At 41.6% G+C, this 22,199-nt stretch overlaps 1 protein-coding gene across 1 annotated transcript in view; it reads right to left on the reverse strand.

Moving 5' to 3' along the window:
• Nucleotides 1-22,199, reverse strand: part of col21a1 (collagen, type XXI, alpha 1) — a 474,425-nt gene that overhangs the window by 5,853 nt on the left and 446,373 nt on the right. Inside the window, exon 28 of the mRNA XM_087979161.1 lies at nucleotides 18,484-18,561. Coding sequence (XP_087835287.1) covers nucleotides 18,484-18,561 — 78 coding nt within the window. The remainder of the gene's footprint in view (nucleotides 1-18,483; nucleotides 18,562-22,199) is intronic.

The raw sequence follows: 22,199 nt of genomic DNA on the forward strand, positions 1-22,199 counted from the left end.
CTCTAAACTCTTCCTATTCATATTCCAGATAAGGTCACATCTCATAGAGGTTTATAAAATCAGGAAAGGCATGTATAGGTGGAATAGCCAAGTTTGTTATCTCCTTGGTGTAAAGAAATTGCCCCTCGCGTCTTTTTTAAATCTCTTTCCTCTCACCTTAAAAATGTGTCCCCAGTCTTGAAGATCCCCCATCCTCAGGAGAAGAACCTACCATTAACCCTATTTATACCTCTCATGATTTTATAAACTTATATAAGGTCACCTTTCAACTCCTATGCTCCAGTGAAAAAAGTCCTAGCCCATCTAACCTTTCTTTAAGACTCAAACCTTCCATACCCAGCAACATCCTGATAAATCTCTTCTGAACCCTCTCCAACTTAATAATATCCTTCCAATAACTGGGTGAAGCTGGAGGGGGTTCAGAAGATATTTACCAGGATGTTGCTGTCTTTTATTTTGCCTATAACCTGCCTGAGGTCTTGAAATTCGTATCAGTATATCTGGTAATTTGATTTTGACTAGAGATGGCTTGTGGAAAATGACATCTGGGTTCTGCTGTCCTCTTCAGTTAGTTCTCAACTGCTAAATAAATTTAATCCAATATATCTTGCTCACAGAAGCATATAGCTGGCTCAGCACTGGTGTTGTTTTATGTAACTACTAGTAACGTCAACTTGCATTTTTTTGCTTTAATATCATAAATGTCAATGTGACTTACTCCTTTTTTTTGCAGGATTCATCAGTGTTTCTTCTGGCACCAACATGGGCCAGTTTTTCAAGTTAAATTTAAAATGCTTTTTGTTTATTCATGCACTATTACCATGATATAAAATCACAGAATCCCTACTGTGTGTAAGCAGGCCAATCAGCTCTTCCAGCACCACTAATCCAGAATCTGGTTTCCAGCATCTGCAGCCATTGTTTTTACCTTCGAGCCCACAGTGACCCTCCGAATAGCATCCCACCCAGACCCACCGCATCTCTGTAACCATGCATTTCCCGTGACTAATCCACCTAGCCTGCACATTTCCAGACATTATGTGCTATTTAACATGGTCAATCCATCTAACCTGAACATCTTTGGACTGTGGGAGGAAATCAGAGCATCTGGAGAAAATCCATACAGATGCAAGGAGAATGTGCAAACGCCACACAGACAGTCACCAAAGGGTGGAATTAAACTCAGGTCTCTGGTGCTGTGAGGCAGCAGTGCTAACCACTGAATCACATATGCTGAGATGAATCCTGTGACATTTGAATAAATACACTTCAAACTTGAAGAAATGATACCTCCATTTTGTTCAATTTTACAGGCTGCCAGTACAAAAGAAACACTGCTCTCTTACATATCCAGATATAGCAGTGAAAATGTTCCCTATTGTACACAACTTTTGTTTCTAGCTGTAACATCTAACAATGCATATGCAATGGAAACCATAGTTAAGATCTGAATGTTCAAGAATAATTGACACTGAGGAGGCAAAAAAGAAAAGGAGGTGTGGTAATAAGGAATGGGATCAGTACAATAGAGAGAGGGGGATCTTTGATCAGGAAAACAAAAATTTGCTGGAAAGGTTCAGCAGGTCTGGCAGCATCTGAGTTAATCAGAAATCAGAGTTAACATTTCAGATTCAGTGACCCTTGCCCAGCACTGATGGTAGCGAGCAAGGTGTTGGTTTTAAAGCAGAAGATAGGATGAGCAGAGGAGTAAAAAGTAAATGATAAGTGGAGCGAGAGCCCGAAGAGAGAGAAGAAGAGTTGGACTAACAAAGGACTGGATAACGATCACCATGGGAGAATGAATAGATGTTAGTGGACAGTAAGGAGGTGACAGAGAAGGAAATGTGAAAGAGTTGAGAGAATGGAAACTTGCAGGTTAATGAGGTTTTCATATCTTCAAGACATCCTCAATTGTTTGACAGTGAAATCATTAATAGAAAAATGACAGTCAATTAGCAAACATCTTGGTAATACAAAAACAATAGTGTAGTGAGAGTTAAATGTTGGTAAGGACACATGGCGATGTCCTCTACCATTCTTCAAATAATCCCAAGGGATAACTTATGTCCACGTAAAATGGCAGACAAGGGACTAGTATCTAGTGTCAAAAAACAGAAACTCTGGTGTAACACAAAATCAATACTGCATTCAAATGTCAGCTAGGTTCATATATGTACACTGGAGTAGGAGTTATAGAGTCATAGAGTCAGAAAATTCCACAGCACGGAGACAGCAACTGGTCCATGCCAACCAAAATGTCCGTTCATGCTAACCCCATTTCCCTGTATTTGGCCTATATCCTTCTAATACTTTTCTATCCATACATTTGTCCAAATGCCTCTTAAATGTTGTTAATGTACCTGCCTCAACCACTTCCACTGACAGCTCATTCCATATGCGTACCACCCTCTGTGTGAAAAATTTCCCATCAGGTTCCCTTTTATACTTTCCCCTCTAACCTTAAACTGATGCCCTCTAGTCCTTGATACCCGACTGAGTGCATTTACCCTATCCATGCCTCTCATGATCTTATCACCTCTGTAAGGTCAACCCTCAGTCTCCTACACTCAAAAGAAAGAAATCCTAGCTTGTCCAACCTCTCCCTAAAACTCAAACTATTGAGTTCAGGCAACATCCTTGTAAATTTCTTCTGCACTCTTGCCAGATTAATAACATCCTTCCTATAACAAGGTGATCAAAACTGAACCCAATACTCCAGGTGTGGCCTCATCAATGTCTTCTCCCACTGCAACATAACTCCCCAACTTCTATAATCAATGCCCTGACAGATCTAAAGGGAGAGGCGGTGGCCTAGTGATATTAGTGCTTGTCAATTAATTCAGAAACCCAGAAGAATGTTCAGGTGACCTGTGCTCGAATCCCACCACGGCAGATGGTGGAATTTGAATTCAATAAAAGAAAATTTGGAATTTAGAGTCGACTGACGACCATGAAATTATTATCAATTGTTGGAAAAACGCAGCCAGTTGACTAATACCTTTCAGGGAAGGAAATCTGCCATCCTTACCAGGTATGGCCTACATGTGAGTCCAGAGCCACAACAATGTGGTTGACTCTCAACTGCCCTCTGAAATGGCCTAGCAAACCACTCAGTTGTATCAATTGCTAGAAAGTCACAAAGAAATGAACCCAGATGGACTACCTGGCATCGACTTTGGAACTGGAAAAGACAATGGCAAAAACACAATCAGCCCTGTCGACCATGCAAAATCCTCCTTAGCAACATCTTGGGGCTAGTACTGAAATTGGGAGAGCTGTCTCGTAGACTAGTCAAGCAACAGCCTGACATAGTCATTCAGACCCAGACCCAGACCCAGCAGAGGCAGCAGCACAGTAGCATACAGTCAGGAGTGAGTTGCCTTGGAAGTCCTTGACATTGACTCTGGACCTACTGAAGTCTTCCTTCAACTGATGAATCAGTATTCCTCCACGTTGAACAACGCTTGGAGGAAGCACTGAAGGTGGCAAGGGTCCAAAATGTACTCCAGCCATTTCCTGACAGCAAGTGGAATGAATTGAATTGGCTGGAGACTAGTATCTGTAATGCTAGGGACCACTGGAGGAACCCAAGATTGATCATCCACTGGGCACTTCTGACTGAAGATTGTTGCAAATGCATCAGCCATATCTTTTGCACTGATGTGCTAGGCTCCTCCGTCATTGAGGATGTGGATATTTGTGGAGGCTCCTCCTCCAGTGAGTTGTTTAATTGTCCACCACCATTCACGACTGGATGTGGAAGGACTGCAGTGCTTAGATCTGATCCATTGGTTATGGGATTGCTTCGCTCTGTCTAGCACTTGCTGTTTCTGCCGTTTGGTATGCTGAATGTCAAGGGGCAGTGGTTAGAATGCCTCTTATTGGTAATAGTCATTGTCTGGCATTTGTGTGGTGTGAATGTTTGGTAGCTTCATCAGGTTGACACCTCATTTTTAGGTATGTCTGATGCTGATCCTGGCATGCCCATCTGCACTCTCCATTGAATCAGGGTTGATCCCCTGGCTTGATGGTAATGGTTGAGTGGGGGATATGCCAGGCCATGAGGTTGCAGTTTGTGCAGGAGTACAGTCCTGTCGCTGTTGATGGCCCACAGTGCCTCATGGATGCCCAATCTTGAGCTGCTAGATCATTTTGAAGTGTGTTCCATTTGCCATGGTGATATTGCCACGCAACACGATGGAGGTTCTATGTGAAGGCAGGACTTCATCGCCACAAAGACCGTGCAGTGGTCACGTTTACCTATACTGTCAGGACAGATGATTCTGCAGCCAGCAGATTAGTAAGGATGAGGTCAAGTATATTTTTTCCTCTTGTGGGTTCCTTCACCACCTGCCACAGTTATTAGATTGGTCCAAACAAGGAATAATTGCTGAATTCATGAGGTGAGGTGAGATTGACAGCCCTTGACATTAAGGCCGCATTTGATGGAGTATGGCATCAAGGAGCTCTGGCAAAACTGGAATCAATGGGTATTGGGGGGCAAACACTCCGCTGGTTAGAATCATACCTGGCATAAAGGAAGATGATTGTGATTGTAGAGGGTCAGTTATCTCAGCTCCAGGATATCTCTGCAGGAATCCCTCAGGGTAGTGTGCTAGGCCCAACAGTCTCCAGCTGTTTCATCAATGATCTTTCCTCTGTCATAAAGTCAGAAGTGGGGATGTTTGCTGATGGTTGCCCAGTGTTCAGCACCATCCGCGACTCCTCAGATACTGAAGCAGTCCATGCTCAGATGCAACAAGACCTGGACAATATCCAGGCTTGGGCTGATAAGTGGCAAGTAACATTTGTGCCACACAAATGCCAGACAATGACCATCACCAATAAGAGACACTCTAACCACCACCCCTTGACATTCAATGATATTACCATCACTGAATCCCCCACTGTCAACATCCTTGGAGTTATCATTGACCAAAAACTCAACTAAACACAGTGCCTACAAGAGCAGGTCAGAGAGTAGAGATACTGTGGCGAATAACTCACCTCCTGACTCCCCAAAGTCTATCTACTATCTACAAGGCACAAGTCAGGAGTGTGATGGAATACTCCCCACTTGCCTGGATGGGCGCAGCTCCAACAACACTCAAACACTCCAAATACCATTCAGGACAAAGCAATCCGCTTGATTGGCACCACATCTACAAACATTCAGTCTCTCCACCACCGGTGCTCAGTAGTAGCAGTGTGTACTATCAACAAGATGCACTGTAGAAATTCACCAAAGATTCTTATCCTGCACCTTCTAAACCCACGACCACTTTCATCTCAGAGGACAAGGGTAGCAGAGGCTTGGGAACACCACCACCTGGAAGTTCCCTTCCAAATCACTCACCACCCTGACTTGGAAATATACAGCCGTTTCTTCATAGTCATTGAGTCAAAGTCATGGTATTTCCTCCCCATTGACATTGTGGGCAAATGGACTGAAGCTCACCACCACCTTCTCAAGGGCAAATAGGAATGGACTATCAATGCTGGCTAGCCAGTGACGCTTAAGTCCCAAAAATGAATTTTTAAAAATCTAAATTCCAAGATCTCTCTGTTCCATTACACTCCTTAAGGCCCTGCCATTCACCATTAAACTCCTATTTTGATTTGAATTTCCAAAACACAAGACCTCATACTTGTCCATATTAAACTCCATTTGTCATTTCTCAGCCCACTTCCCCAGGTGATCAAGGTACAGCTGCAATTTCTGTTAACTTTCCTCAGTATCGTCTATTTTAGTGTCATCAGCAAACTTACTAATCATGCCTTGTACATTCTCATCCAAATCATTGATATAAATAACAAACAATAGTGCGTTCAGCCCCAACCTTTGAGGCATCCTATGAATCGCAGGCCTCCAGTCCAACAAGCATTCTTTCACTATTATCTTCTGCTTCTTACCATCATGCCAATTTTGTGTCCAATTTGCCAGCTTGCCCTGTATTCCATGCGATCTAACCTTCCAGAGCAGCCTACCATGTGAAACCTTATCAAAGGACTAACTGAATCCATATAGACTATGTCTACCACCCTGCCCTCTTCAATCTTTCTGGTCAAAGAAATCCAAGGAATTTGTGAGGCATGATCTCCCTTGCACAAAGCCATGCTGACTATTCCTAATCAAACCCTGTTTTTCCAAATGCATGTATATCTTATCTTCAGAATTTTCTCAAGTAACTTACCCACCACAGATGTTAAGCTTACTGGTCTATAGGTCCCAGACGTTTCTTTGCAGCCCTTCTTGAATAATGGTACAACATTTGCTACTCTCCAGTCTTCTGCCAAGACCCTCGCAATTTCCTCTCTAGCCTCTCGTAGTGTTCTTGGTTATATTTGGTCAGGACTAGGAGATTTATCCACCTTCATATGCTCTAATATATCCAACACCTCCTCAATTGTGATATGAACTGTCTCCAAGATATTAACACTAATTTCATATCTTTCTCCATGGCAAACACAGAGGAGAAATATTCATTGAGAACTTTGTCCATCTCCCATGGTTCTACACATAGTTGTCCACTTTGGTCCTTGTGTGGCCCTTATTTTCTTTCTAGTTATTCTTTCCCCTTTAATATATTTAAAGAACCTCGTTGGACTCACCTAGTCTCCTCAGCCAAGGCTATCTTGTGCCCCTTTTTGCCCTTCTGATTTCATTCTTCAGTAAACTCCTGTATTCCCTATATACTTCCAGGGATTCCCTAGATCCCAGCTATGTGTGCCTGAGCCACACTTTTTTCCTGGTCAAAGCCTCAATATCTTGTCATCCAGGGTTCCCTATTCCTGCCAACCTTGCCCTTCACCCTCATGGGAACATTTAAACCTTGAACTCTAGCTTTTTCACTTTTAAAGGCCTCCCACTTGCCCGTGAATCCGTTCTGTCTCAGGTGACAGCACTAAAGGGACAGTAAAAAAATGACACAAAGGAAAAGAAAGAAACAGAGAAAAAAAATCTTCAGTAGGAGGGTAGATGGGGAAAATTACTTTTTGGATGGGGATAATGTTGTTCGGCTTGTTTGGCGTATAGGGAGTACAAGTTATGGCAGGGGACAGTGATGGTGGTAGAGAGTTGTTGCTTCACGTGGTTCCCCTGGAAACGACCTGTGAGAGGAAGCTCAATAACAGAGGAGTGGTTTTAACTTGTTTAAGAAGTTATACTGGCATAGATTTATCATTGGTTTTACCTTTGGTTTTATCCAGTGCTGTGTAGCCACTGACAGTTTTAACGTTCTCTTTCTGTTGCATGAGTGTTACTCTATTCAAGTCGGCTAATACGACCAGAGAAAAGATACGAGACGGCTGGTGACCTATCGGTCAATGTTAGAAACCTATTTTGGCAGCAGCGATTATGTCGAATTCCAAAATTTCCGGTTGGGTGGGAGACCGGGAAAATAACCGCCCTGCACGGTTGTTATTGGAGACACCGTTTGCTAAATGTGTTAGTCAAACAAGGACTAGATTATCCGTTTCTACGCAAACGGAAGAGACCATGATAGTTACTCTGGCACAGCTGCCCTCAGGCAGGCACTTGGAAGCCGGTAATAAAGTCCAGAGGATTCAGGATCAAATTCGAATTGAAGGATTCATAGAGAAGGCCCCTCTAGAGTCTTGTTCTTTTAATAGCCAGACAATTTTTAATTCGAATTTTAAAGGACCCTTTGATTTTAGTCAAATTGGAGAGCCAGACAGCAATAAAGAGAAAAATGAGAGTAGGATTATTCATCCGGTTGTTAATGAGAAAGATAAAATAGAAATAATATTAGAATATCCGTTAGATAATTTTGTATGTAAATTTTGTAATAGCATTTATAATACGACGGGAATGTTTAGAAAACATTTAAAATTATGTAAAGGGATTAAAGCTGTGAGAGTTAAATGTAGTAAATGCTGCTGAGAGGGTAGTTACCACTCAGTCGCGTGTCACTATCCTAAATGTAATAGTAATATAAAAGAAAGGGAAGAAGGTAAATCATTCCAATGCGAAATTTGCCCGTTCAAATTTACAACAGCTATAGGTTTAGGACAGCACAAGAGGTACGTGCACCTTAATTTGAGAAATACTAAAAGAAATAAAGAGAAAAAAGGTAATTTGGAAAAAGTAGAGAAACGTAAAAGAGGAGTATGGTCTAACTCCGAAATAAAAATATTACAACAATTAGAACAGGAATTTATAGGTTGTAAAAATATTAATAAACTTATCGCTGAAAAATTGAAAACTAAGATATCAAAACAAATTTCCGATACAAGAAGATTTTTAGTTAAACATCATAAGATTAGCGATAAAGTTGCTGGTAGAAGTCAGGAAGTAGTCCCCATTAATGATAATAGAAGTGAAGAGAATAGTGATCTAGATTTAGATACTCCAACAGAGGAGATAGTAATAGATGAATATAACCATCAAGGAAATAATAATATTAATGGGAATGTAGAATCTAAAGATGGATCATTAATAGAATTAGTAGAGATAATGGAGGACAAAATAAGTAAAAGCAAACGTATAATAAATGACTATGACAGCATTATGGATATGATAATTGGTAAATTAGGGACCAATGATGAGAGCAATAGGTCAAAGAAATTGAAATATAAAAAGGGATTAATCACTAAGCAGAAGGATAATAGACAAGAATGTAAGACGAGGGTAAACAATGCTAAAAGAAGATATAGTAGGAAAAAAGGAAAGTTTAAAGAAACACAGGTTATATATAAGAATAAAAGACAGTATTTAGCTAGAACTATGATGGGAGCTCCGGCTAAATGCGAATGTCAGCCAATCCTATGAAGGAATGGCATACAATTTAAAACTGATAGAAAAATTTTGTAATAATACTGGGATGGAGGTTAATGTAAGAAAAACTAAAGGATTCTACTTTGCTTATAAAAATAAAACCTTTATTTATAATGATAGGGTTAACTGGAAATTTAATGAGGGAAATATACAGTTTATAGATCCAGGAAGCACCGATAAATATCTAGGTGCAAAAATTGATCCATAGATTGTGGGAAGACCAATTAGGTTTTTGGATAGATAATCTTAAAGGATCTCTTTTAAAACCTGTACAGAAATTGGAACTCTTAAAAGTGTATTTTATCCCTAGACTTTATTATTATTTAATTTTATCGGAAGTATCATTAAACTATCTTAATAAACTTGATAGTATAATTAAAAGTGCAGTAAAAGAAATATTACATCTCCCACAATCCATCACAGATGGGTTTTTATATACTAAGACCTGTGTTGGTGGCCTTGCATTGAATAAATTATCTACAATTATTCCAATTGCTATTCTAAGGAAATATGAAATGCTATACAAATCCGAGGATGAAATTTTACATGCCTCATTTTCATTCGACGGTGTTAGTATAGCTACAAAAATGCAAAAACTTAGTAAATTGAAAGTTTTAGAGAAGATTTGGAATCCAAATATAAATCGACAATTGGAAGAAATGGATATCACTGATGAGGAGAATAATGGTACAGAGAAATTTAGTAATAAGAACTATACCAACTGGAGGTCTATAGAACTTCAGAAATGGATGGCCTTGCCCTGTCAAGGGGTGGGCATCCATTATTTCAAGAATGATAATATCTCCAATAATTGGTTGACAAAAATTCAATATATGAAGACGTCCAAAGTAATAAATTCAATTTTATTACGAACGAACTTATATCCTACAAGGGCGTCTCTTGCTTATGGAAGGCCATTTAACATTAAGAATTGTCGGCGATGCAATGATAACTCAGAAACGATTGCGCATATTTCAGGATGGTGTCCCTACGCAAAAAATATGAGGATTAAGAGACACAATAGAATAATGGAAGAATTAATAAAGTTTATCAAGATAAAAGGTTGGATAACATACGTGGAACCACGCATAAAAGATAATACTGAGAAATTATGGATACCGGATTTAATTTTTAAGAAGGAAAAGCATGTTATCAAGGTAGATGTAACGATTAGAATGGACATGCAAATTAACTCACTGGAACAGGCTTGGGAAGAAAAGAAAGTAAAATATAAACATCTAGGAAAGGAAATAATGGTCCTCACAAAAGGAACAAGAATATCCTTTTATGGATTTGCGATGGGATCCCGAGGAAAATGGTTTGAAAAGAACAATGAACTAATGAAAGACCTTGGGATCGAGAAATTTAAAAATTTGCTCAAAACATCACAAATCTTGTGTTATCTTTGACACTCGAGCTTTTAAGGATTTTTATGGACCCATAGGATTTTCCAGTTGACAGAATTTAATAACTTTTAATTTTAGATTGTTTTAAATAAGGTTTTAGGTTAATTTTAAACTAGTATCAATTTTAAATTAATATTTTATGATTTTAATATTTTAGTAATAAAAGTAAATTATTTTAAGTCACTGATTAAGGGCGATGGGTAATATTGGTGTAATATAATTAAAGTGCACGCAACACATAATAAATGAGAGCAGTAATATAATCGAACGGTTGAAAATCCCAGCTCATTCCTCGCTTTATTGATGATTCTGGTTTACAACATTTTATCCCATTTCTTTTAAGGTCATCTGGCTGTGGTTAGCTAGATAGGGGTATACTTTCTTCGACGAGCGATGATAAAACTCGAAAAGGGCACGATCCATTCATATGGTGAGTGCATGAAATTTAGGAAGGCTGGCTCCAAATACCTGAATACTGAATAATGCAAAACAAAAACAAAGAACTGCAGATGCTAGAAATCTGAAACCAAAACAGAAATAGCTGGAGATAGTGAGAAATGTGATCAAACTCAGACTGGTGCATTGGGAAAAGGAGCAAGTCAAACAGTCAGGAACAAAACAGTGAATGAAGTATGACTGGTAAATTAAACTGCATTTATTTCAATGCAAGAGGCCTAACAGGTAAGGCAGATGAACTCACAGCATTGTTGGGAATATGGGACTGGAATATCACAGCAATTACAGCGATATTGCTCAGGGATGGAGAGGACTGGCAGCTCAATGTGCCAGGGTATGGATGCTATAGGAAGGATAGAAGGGGGGGCAAGAGAGGAGGTGAGCGATATCTTTGATGAGGGATAATGTGCTGTACTCCAGGAGGTTATTCCTGGGAGTACTTCTAGGGAAGTTGCTTGGGTAGAATTGAGAAATAAGAAAGGGTGGATCAACTTATTGTGATTGTATTATAGACCACCCAATAGTCAGCAGGAAATTGAAAGGCAAATTTATAAGGAGATCTCAGTTATATATAAGAATAATAGCATGGTAGGGTTAGGGGATTTTAACTTGTCAAATATAGCCTGGAACTGCCATAGTGTTAAGGCTTGGATGGAGAGGAATTTGTGAACTGATTCAGTATGTGGATGAAGGAGCAAAACTTGACTTACTCTTTTGAAATAAGGCAGGGCAGGTGACTGAGGTGTTAGTGGCAGAGCACTTTGGGGCCAGTGATCATAATAATATTAGTTTTAAAACAGTGATGGAAAAGAATAGATTGGATGAAAAAGTTAAAGTTCTAAAATATAGGAAGGCCAATTTAGACAGTATTAATCAAAAACTTACAAAAGTTGATTTGACTCGGACGTTTGCAAGTAAAGGGCAAGGCTGGTAGATGTAGGGAATGCTGGATAAATAGAGAAATTGAGGTTTGAGAAAAAAGAAGGAAACATATGTCAGGGATTGAGTGAATCCCTAGAAAAATATAACGGCAGTAAAGTATACTTAAGAGGGAAATCAGGAGGGCAAAATGGAACATGAGACATCTTTAGCAGATAGGTTTAATGAGAATCCAAAGTGATTCTACAATTACATTAAGATCAAAAGAGTAACCAGGGAAAGAATAGGGGCCCTTAAAGATCAGCAAGACGGCCTAAGTGTGGAGTTGCAGGAGATGGGGGTATTTTGGGAAGCTAGGTAAGTGATTGCTGAGCCCCTTGCTGAGATATTTGGATCATTGATAGCCACAGGTGAGGTGCCGGAAGACTGAGAGTTTGCTAATGTGGTGCCACTTTTTAAGAAAGGTGGTAAGGAGAAGCCAGGGAACTATAGGCTGATGAGTCTGACATCAGTGATGGGCAAGATGTGGAGGGGATCCTGAGGGAGAGGATTTACATGTATTTGGAAAGGCAGGGCTGATTAGGGATAGTCAACACGTTTTTGTGCATGGGAAATCATGTCTCACTAACTTGATAGAGTTTTTTGAAGAAATAACAAAGAGGATTGATGAGGGCAGAGTGGTCGATGTGATCTATATGGACTTGAGTGAGGTGTTTGACAAGGTTACACTTGGTAGACTGTTTAGCAAAGTTAGAACACATGGAATACAGGGAGAACTAACCATTTGGATACAGAACTGGCTCAAAGTAGGACGGTTGCTTTTCAGACTGGAGGCCTGTGAGCAGCAGTGTGCCACAAGGATCGGTGCTAGGTCTGCTGTTTCTTGTCAGTTAAATAAATGACAAGATGCAAAAATAGGAGGTATGGTTAGTGAATTTGTAGATGACACCAAAATTGGTCGTATAGTGGAGAGCGAAGGTTACTTCAGAGTTGAATGGGTCCTTGAGCCAAGAAGTGGCAGATGGAGTTTAATTTAGATAAATGTTAGGTGCTGTATTTTGGAAAGACATATTGAGCAGGATTTACACACTTAATGGTAAGGTGTTAATGATAAGGTAGATCACATCCACCACTCTGCCCTCATCAATCCTCTTAATGGGAGTGTTGCTGAACAAAGAGACCTTGGAGTGCAGGTTCACAGTTCCTTGAAAGTGGAGGCGTAGGTAGACAGCACAGTGAAGAAGGCATTTGGTATGCTTGCCTTTATTGGTCAGTGCATTGAGTTTAGGAGTTGGAAGGTTATGTTGCAGCTGTACAGGACTTTGGTTTTGGAATACTGCGTTCAATTCTAGTCTCCTGCTATCGGGAGGATGTTGTGAACCTTGAAAAGATTCAGAAAAGATTTGCAAGAATGTTGCCAGGATTAGAGGGTTTGAGCTACAGGGAGTGGCTAAATTGCTGGCGTATTTTCCCTGCAGTGTCAGAGGCTATAAGGTTTATAAAATTATGAGGGGCATGAATAGCCAAGGTCTTTTCCCCGGGGTGAGGGAGTCCAAATCAAGAGGACATAGGTTTAAGGTGAGCGGGAAAGATTTGAAAGGGACCTAATGGACAATGTTTTTAATGGCGATGGTCATGCATCTATGAAATGAGCTGCCAGATACAATTAAAACATTTAAAAGGGTACATGGATAGTAAGTGTGACGGTGCTGCTCCTTTAACAAGGTTAGGTTGTCCTTTGTTTTTTACAGAGGAGTCGTAAATGCAGAGATTCTGATGTGTCTGCTTTGGATGGGTTTTAGGGCAATTTGATTATAGCTAACAGATACTGCCTCAAGTTTTTGAGAAACACCTGTACAATAAAAGGGGAGTGGCCACTTCTCCCAGATTAGCTTCTCTCTGGTTTTACTTTGATTTTAGCAAGCTGTTTTGTTTGGGGCTGCCAGTCAGGTTTTTGAGGCTACTGGTCCAGGAAAATGCTCTGTGCTGATTCTCTCTCTTTGACATCTCTTTTGTAACAACCTGTGTTTGATTTAACCTTTTTTTGCCAAGGGCTGTTTATGGGAATGTTGCAAATATTTGGAACAGCACTACTAAGTTGTGGTAGTGTTGATTGGGTTTTCAGATGGGCTACGTTATTCTGTACTCTGGTCTCTTTTGTTTGTGTTTCATTTGGTACTCTGTAAATAAATTCTGTTTTGTTTAAAACCTATGAGTTTTGACCAGCCACATCACTCCTGTAATATCCACATACACCTGCTTAAAACAACTAGAAAATATGTGGTCTGGGCTACTTTCTTGAAATGTTTTGAGGGGATTTGGCCTCGTCCATAACAGAAGCGTTTAGAGGGTTATAGGCCAAACACTGGGAAATGAGACTAGATTATTTTAGGATATCTGGTCAGCATGAACGAGTTGGACTGAAGGGTCTGTCTCCATGCTTTACAGATCTATGACTTTAATTTCAGCATGTCTATTAGTACAGTGTTGACAAATGGAGACTGAGCTTCCTTAGCATGATATTTCTATAGTTTCACAGAAGACTGAAGTTTTCTCAACAGAACATTTCTGACATCTGCAGTCACCTGGAAGAAATCCTCCTTATAAGAAGATGAAGAGGTGAGCACTACAGTTCAAGACTTCTTTATCTTTGGATTCTTGTAGACATCTGGTGATATCTCAAGGATTTCTTGATTTGCTTCCCATAAGTGCATCTCCCAGGTTACTGATACAATGTTTCCCAAGGCCAGCATGTGCACTTTACATGGAAAAAACTCATCTATGGCATCCTTAGCTGAGATTATTCCAGTGCACTCCAGAATAGCCTTGTACCTTCTGCATTCCATAAACTTAGCTGCATCCAAAATTTGGGGAGGAATATTATTGTTATGGTTCCAATCTCTATTTAAAAACAAATCGTGGATCCTGACCCTGAAGGACACTTATCTACTGTGTGACCCAAACCAGAGGCAGCCTACAGACTTTATTTATTTGTTTCAGGAGTCTCATCCAATTCAGAGCATTGGGTAGGCTGAACTGGTAAAAGGATCAATTCGGTGTCCAAGGCTTGAAGAGGTGACAGAAGGAGAAAATGAGGACTGCAGATGCTGGAGATCAGAGCTGAAAAATGTGTTGAAGTATGGTTACACACTGTTGCCAAGCTGTTATTGTCAGGATTGGATGTCAGCCATAGCTATATGTTAAATACTAGAGGTAAGATACTGGTTAGACAGGATCTGGTCATGCACATTTTTGATCAGAGCTTTATTTAAACTCCTCAGTCCACAAACTCCAAGCAAACTGATTACTTGTTCCTCCTATAAATTGTACATTATTTATTTTTATGTACACACATCCAGTCAAGTCCTTGCATAATTACCTCTTAATTAATGTCACCATCACCTGTCCCCCAGATTCATTTGGTCTCAGGCAGGTCCTTTCGGAGATGTTTTCTAATCAGTCTGTTCAGAGACATTATTATACACTTCTAGAACCAAGTCTCCTGGCTCCAAGGTAGGGACATTACTCCAAGATAAGCACCACAATGGCCCTCAAAATCATGAATCAATCAATACACCACTCACCAAATTGGATATTTTGGCTGGATTTGAACTCGGATCAGATTCTATTGAATGATAACACTATATATAGATCTCTGACAGCTGTAGCTCAGGAGGTGTGATGAGGATAAGATAAAATTTAAAGGAAACTTCACTAGTTCCCTTGACTTGCCTTTTTGTAGGCTGCCTATAGGCATCTCTTGTGCTTCAGTACCTGTAAGGAATGATACTTGCAGCATCACCATTTTTTCCCAAGTAAACTTTTAATTGACCTTAAAAGTTATTTACAACTACTGGGAAAGTAGCCAGTGGTGGTCAGTCCCTACCTCTAGCAAGATTGCTCATAAGTGGGAATCAACATTAAATTCCCTTCTTCCTGTCTCAAAAGCTCACAACCTAAACTGCATTTGTCAACATTCATTGCCATATTGAATCCTGATTTAGTAATGTCACTATTCTTAAAACTCCTGGTCTTTTTTTCAAATACCTGCAAGGTATCATCCTTCCTGATCTCTGTATGCTTCTCCAGCCATATAATTTTCTGAAATCTCTGTGCTCCTCTAGGTCTGGCATCTTCCACACACCCAATTTTAATCTTCGAGAGAAAGTGAGGGCTGCAGATGCTGGAGATCAGAGCTGAAAATGTGTTGCTGGAAAAGTGCAGCAGGTCAGGCAGCATCCAAGGAACAGGAGAATCGACGTTTCGGGCATAAGCCCTTCTTCAGGAATGAGGAATGTGAGTCCAGCAGGCCAAGATAAAAGGTAGGGAGGAGGGACTTGGGGGAGGGGCTTTGGAAATGCAATAGGTGGAGGGAGGTCAAGGTGAGGGTGATAGGCTGGAGTGGGGTGGGGGCGGAGAGGTCAGGAAGATGATTGCAGGTTAGGAAGGCGGTGCTGAGTTCGAGGGATTTGACTGAGACAAGGTGGGGGGAGGGGAAATGAGGAAACTGGAGAAATCCGAGTTCATCCCTTGTGGTTGGAGGGTTCCCAGGCAGAAGATGAGGCGCTCTTCCTCCAACCGTCGTGTTGCCATGGTCTGGCGATGGAGGAGTCCAAGGACCTGCATGTCCTTGGTGGAGTGGGAGGGGGAGTTAAAGTGTTGGGCTATGGGGTGGTTGGGTTGGTTGGTCCGGGTGTCCCAGAGGTGTTCTCTGAAACGTTCCGCAAGTAGGCGGCCTGTCTCCCCAATATAGAGGAGGCCACATCGGGTGCAGTGGATGCTGTAAATGATGTGTGTGGAGGTGCAGGTGAATTTGTGGCGGATATGGAAGTGTCCCTTGGGGCCTTGGAGGGAAGTAAGGGGGGAGGTGTGGGCGCAAGTTTTGCATTTCTTGCGGTTGCAGGGGAAGGTGCCGGGAGTGGAGGTTGGGTTGGTGGGGGGTGTGGACCTGACGAGGGAGTCACGGAGCGAGTGGTCTTTTCGGAACACTGATAGGGGAGGGGAGGGAAATATATCACTGGGGTCCGTTTGGAGGTGGCGGAAATGGCGGAGGATGATACGTTGTACATGGAGGTTGGTGGGGTGGTAGGTGAGGACCAGTGGGGTTCTGTCTTGGTGGCGGTTGGAGGGGCGGAGGAGTGGGAAGTGGAAGAGATGCGGTGGAGGGCATCGTCGACTTACTCCCACTACACCTCCTCTCACCCTGCCCCCTGTAAAAACGCCATCCCATATTCCCAATTCCTTCGTCTCCGCCGCATCTGCTCCCAGGAGGACCAGTTCCAAAACCATACAACCCAGATGGCCTCCTTCTTCAAGGACCGCAATTTCCCGCCAGACGTAGTCGACAATGCCCTCCACCGCATCTCTTCCACTTCCCGCTCCTCCGCCCTTGAGCCCCGCCCCTCCAACTGCCACCAGGACAGAACCCCACTGGTCCTCACCTACCACCCCACCAACCTCCATGTACAACGTATCATCCGCCACCATTTCCGCCACCTCCAAACGGACCCCACCACCAGTGATATATTTCCTTCCCCTCCCCTATCACCGTTCCGAAAAGACCACTCCCTCCGTGACTCCCTCGTCAGGTCCACACCCCCCACCAACCCAACCTCCACTCCCGGCACCTTCCCCTGCAACCGCAAGAAATGCAAAACTTGGCCCACACCTCCCCCCTTACTTCCCTCCAAGGCCCCAAGGGACACTTCCATATCTGCCACAAATTCACCTGTACTTCCACACACATCATCTATTGCATCCGCTGTACCCGATGTGGCCTCCTCTATATTGGGGAGACAGGCCGCCTACTTGCGGAACGTTTCAGAGAACACCTCTGGGACACCCGGACCAACCAACCCAACCACCCCATAGCCCAACACTTTAACTCCCCCTCCCACTCCACCAAGGACATGCAGGTCCTTGGACTCCTCCATCGCCAGACCATGGCAACACGACGGTTGGAGGAAGAGCGCCTCATCTTCTGCATGGGAACCTTCCAACCACAAGGGATGAACTCGGATTTCTCCAGTTTCCTCATTTCCCCTCCCCCCACCTTGTCTCAGTCAAATCCCTCGAACTCAGCACCGCCTTCCTAACCTGCAATCATCTTCCTGACCTCTCCGCCCACACCCCACTCCGGCCTATCACCCTCACCTTGACCTCCCTCCACCTATTGCATTTCCAAAGCCTCTCCCCCAAGTCCCTCCTCCCTACCTTTTATCTTAGCCTGCTGGACACACATTCCTCATTCCTGAAGAAGGGCTTATGCCCGAAACGTCGATTCTCCTTGGATGCTCCCTGACCTGCTGCGCTTTTCCAGCAACACATTTTCAACCCAATTTTAATCGCATTGATAGTCTTGCGATATTTATTACATTTAAAAATAATAGGAAGTCTTCACTCAAAGTTGAAGTTGTGTTCCTGAAAACTGAAATGGCTTTGCGTGAAACAAAAACTGAAATTGCTGGAGAAACCCAGCAGGTCTGGCAGTATCTGTGAAAAAAACAACAAACTCAGTGTTTTGTAAGATCTTTCTCAATGGGGAAAAAGAATTAAAACATTACATTTTTAAAATGAAATTTTTACTAAATTCAAATATTGATAAAAAAGTTTTCAAAATTTGTTTTAACATATATAGTAAGAACTACAATAAATTTGGAGTCAGTTGTCTCATTTGGCTGGATGGCTGTTTTGAGACCAAGTTAAAAGAAACATCAGGGTGAATAACTTGTGATAAGCTCATACAGCTTTTCTGTTCATTCACCCCCCACCTCTCAGAGTCATTTCAAAATTCCAGTGAAAACTCGTGTTGATAAGAAAACGAGTTCTACTTACAAGTCTACTGAAATATTTAACCTGACACTTAATGCTTTAAATGCTGTTATACCTTCTCTGTATTCAATGTTTAATAATGAAAACAAAATATACTGCAACATGTTACAGTACCTGGTGGTCCTGGTAGGCCTTGCATTCCAGGGGAACCAACTCCTCTGTCACCTTTCTCACCTTTCAAACCAGGGAATCCTGTGTAAAACAATCATGGATAATAATATCACTAATGAATTAAAAGATTAAAATATTCTGTGTAACATCTACTACTACTACATCCAGAATACAATAATAAAAGGCTACATTGAAAATAAAAATGATTAATACTACATCTACAATAAAACCATGAAGTCAGTGTGCCTAGAATGAATCAATGCCTTGATACACCTGGAATACAACACTGAACAATACTCCTGGAGTAAACAGTGATGGAATGCTTCCCATTTTGTTGGATGAATGCAACTTCAACAACATTCAAATTGCTTAACATCACCGAGGACAATGCAGCCTGCCTGATTGATATCATTCTCACGAATATTCACTCCCTCCACCACTGCTGCTCATTAGAAGCAATATGTTTATCTACGAGATGTACTGCAGAAATATAACAAAGATCTTTAGCTAGTACCCTTCAAACCCACGATATATAACCATCTAGAAGGATAATAACACCAGATACATTGAAACACCACCACCTGCAAACTCCCCTCCAAGCCACTCAACATCCAGACTTGGAAATATAACACTTTGTTATCACTGAGTTAAAATCCCAGAATTTCCTCCCTAATAGCAGTGTGGGGATCAAGAAGGCAGCTCAGCACCACCATCTCGAGGACAACTAAGGATGGGCAATAAATGCTGGTCCTGTCAGTGACAACTACGTGTGAATTAAAACAAAAACTACACAGAGATCAAAGCAATAGAAACTGCTCGGAATAAAACAATGAGTACAACATTTAGAAAAAAGTAATGAAGCCTACATCTAAAAATAAAACAATGAACAATGTACTTAGAGTAAAAGAGTGAATACCACAGCCAGGATTTTCCCATTTGAAATTAGAGCGGCAGTGAGTGAGTTTCATGGAGTGAAATCTGGAGTAAGTCATCTCACATAATCAGGTTCTTCTCAGCTCATTAGTTTTGCAAGCTAGATGTATAATTTACTCTGTGCATTACATGGTCATTGAGATGGGTGGCCAGATTAGAATGAAAGATGAAGGACTCCTTCAATATTCTCATTAGTGTGGTGACTTCACCATGCAAGCCTGACTGTCTCCATGGATAGCATGGTAGCCTCCTTGGAGACTTGGGTCTCTCAGAATGCTCAGTGGCTGCTGGCTATGTTCTCAGTACTGCACCACATTACACTGGCCATGGATTATAGCATCACTTTAATATTCTTAAAATATACTCATTCTTGCATCTGATTTTAACAAGGGGTCCTGCACAATCTATCAAGATCGTGTTAAAAGGACCTTCAAAAGCTGGTGAATGAATTGGATCAGTTTAGTTTCGTAAGGTTTAAAAATTGCAGTCATATTGTCAGTAATAGTAAAGGCAACCAGAGATGTACAGGAATTCCTGTGCATGTCTTTATTGCCTGCATTCAAACCAGAAATGATATCACCCACTGTAACAGACCAAGACACATCAATAGAAAGTGGGACAGAACACCAGCACTTCACCGGAGGCTCACTAATGATGTTACTGAGCATGATGATGAAACATCTGAGAACAAATCCACCAGCTCAGCGAGCAAACTTACAACCTCACGTCAGTATGCCTATCCTGCCTGTGGATTTGAAGGATTTTCTAAAGGTAGAACCAGTGATAACTCCAGGGATTTGAGGCGTCTATTATACATGTTCCATTTGTCTCTTGCATATAAGAGGGCAGGACCACGGCTGTTCTGTAGATTAGTAGCTGAGTTGTAGTCTCAGACTTCAAACATTCTGTTTCTTAGCGTCTGAAAGCTGCACTGGCACTTTGAAATCAATGTTGCATTTCATCATCAACATCTGCTTATAGCCAGAGGAGGCACCTGAGGTGTGGATTTTGATGGTTGTGGTGGTGGTGTCGTTGGGATCACCTGGTGAAGTTCACAACTTGTATGTCATCATGAAGCAGGCAGAGAATGGCAATGAATTTCTGCTGGCAAGCAAATTTGAGGAAAACATTCCACAATCCCTTGCAGTTGACAAAGTTGAAGGTCTTTGTGAGACTGAAAAAGGCCATGCACAGAGATTGGTGCTGTTCCCTGCATGTTTTTTTGATTTGTCATGCACTGAAAACCATGTCTCTTGATAGATCACAGACAATAGGTGCAGGAGTAGGCCATTTGGCCCTTCGAGCTAGCACCACCATTCATTATGATCATGGCTGATCATCCACAATCAGTATCCTGTTTCTGCCTTATCCCCATAACCCTTGATTCCACTATCTTTAAGAGCTCTATCCATCTCTTTCTTGAAAGTATCCAGAGACTTGGCTTCCACTGCCTTCTGGGGCAGAGTTTGTCTCAACTCTGTTCTAAATGGCTTACCCCTTATTTTTAAACTGTGTTTTCTGGTTCTGGACTCACCCATCAGCATAAATATACTTCCTACCTCTAGAGTGTTCAATCCTTTAATAATCTTATACGTCTCAATCAGATCCCCTCTCATTCTTCTAAACTCAAGTGTATAAAATCCCAGTCGCTCCAATCTTTCAACATATGATAGTGCCGCCATTCTGGGTATTGACCTCGTGAACCTACGCTGCACTCCTTCAATAGCCAGAATGTTCTTCTTCAAATGTGGAGAACAAAACTGCACACAATACTGTAGGTGCAGTCTCGCCATGCCTCTGTACAACTGCAGAAGGACCTCTTTGCTCCTATACTCAATTCCTCTTGTTATGAAGGCCAGCATGCCATTAGCTTTCTTCACTGCCTGCTGTACCTACATGCTTGCTTTCATTGACTGAAGTACAAGAACACCTAGATCTTGTTGTACTTTCCCTTTACCTAACTTGACTCCATTTAAATAGTAATCTGCCTTCCTGTTCTTGCTACCAAAGTGGATAGCTACACATTTAACCACATTAAACTGCATCTGCCATGCATCCATCCACTCACCTCGGTTGTCCAAGTCACCCTGTATTCTCATAACATCCTCCTCAGGTTTCACTCTGCCACCCAGCTTTGTGTCATCAGCAAATTTGCTAATATTGCTTTTAATACCTTCACCTATATCATTAATGCATATCGTAAACAGTTGTGGTCCCAGCACAAAACCCTGTGGTGCCCCACTGGTTGTGGTACCCTGCCATTCCAAAAGGGACCCAATTATCACTACTCTTTGCTTCCTGTCAGCCAGCCAATTTTCAATCCAAGTCAGCATTTTGTCTCCAATACCACTAATCTCCTATGTGGGACTTTATCAAAGGCTTTCTGAAAGTCCAGGTACACTACACCCACTGGGTTTCCCCTGTCCATCTTCATAGTTACATCCTCAAAAAATTCCAGAAAATTAGTCAAGCACAATTTCCCCTTTGTAAATCCACGCTGACTCTGACCTATCCTGATGACTCATAATTTCGTCTTTCATAATTGACTCCAGCATCTTTCCCACCACTGAGGTCAGACTAACTGGTCTATAATTCCCTGTTTTCTCGCTCCCTCCTTTCTTGAAAAGTGGGACAACATTAGCCACCCTCCAATCCGTAGGAGCTGATCCTGAATCTATAAAACATTGGAAAATTATTCCAATGCATCCACGATTTCTAGAGCCGCCTCCTTAAGTACCCTGGGATGTATACCATCAGGTCCCGGGGACTTATCAGCCTTCAGACTT

Source organism: Chiloscyllium plagiosum, unplaced genomic scaffold, assembly GCF_037043375.1.
Source record: "Chiloscyllium plagiosum isolate Xiang-an unplaced genomic scaffold, Cpla_swu_hap1 HiC_scaffold_3, whole genome shotgun sequence".
Taxonomy (NCBI): Eukaryota; Metazoa; Chordata; class Chondrichthyes; order Orectolobiformes; family Hemiscylliidae; genus Chiloscyllium; species Chiloscyllium plagiosum.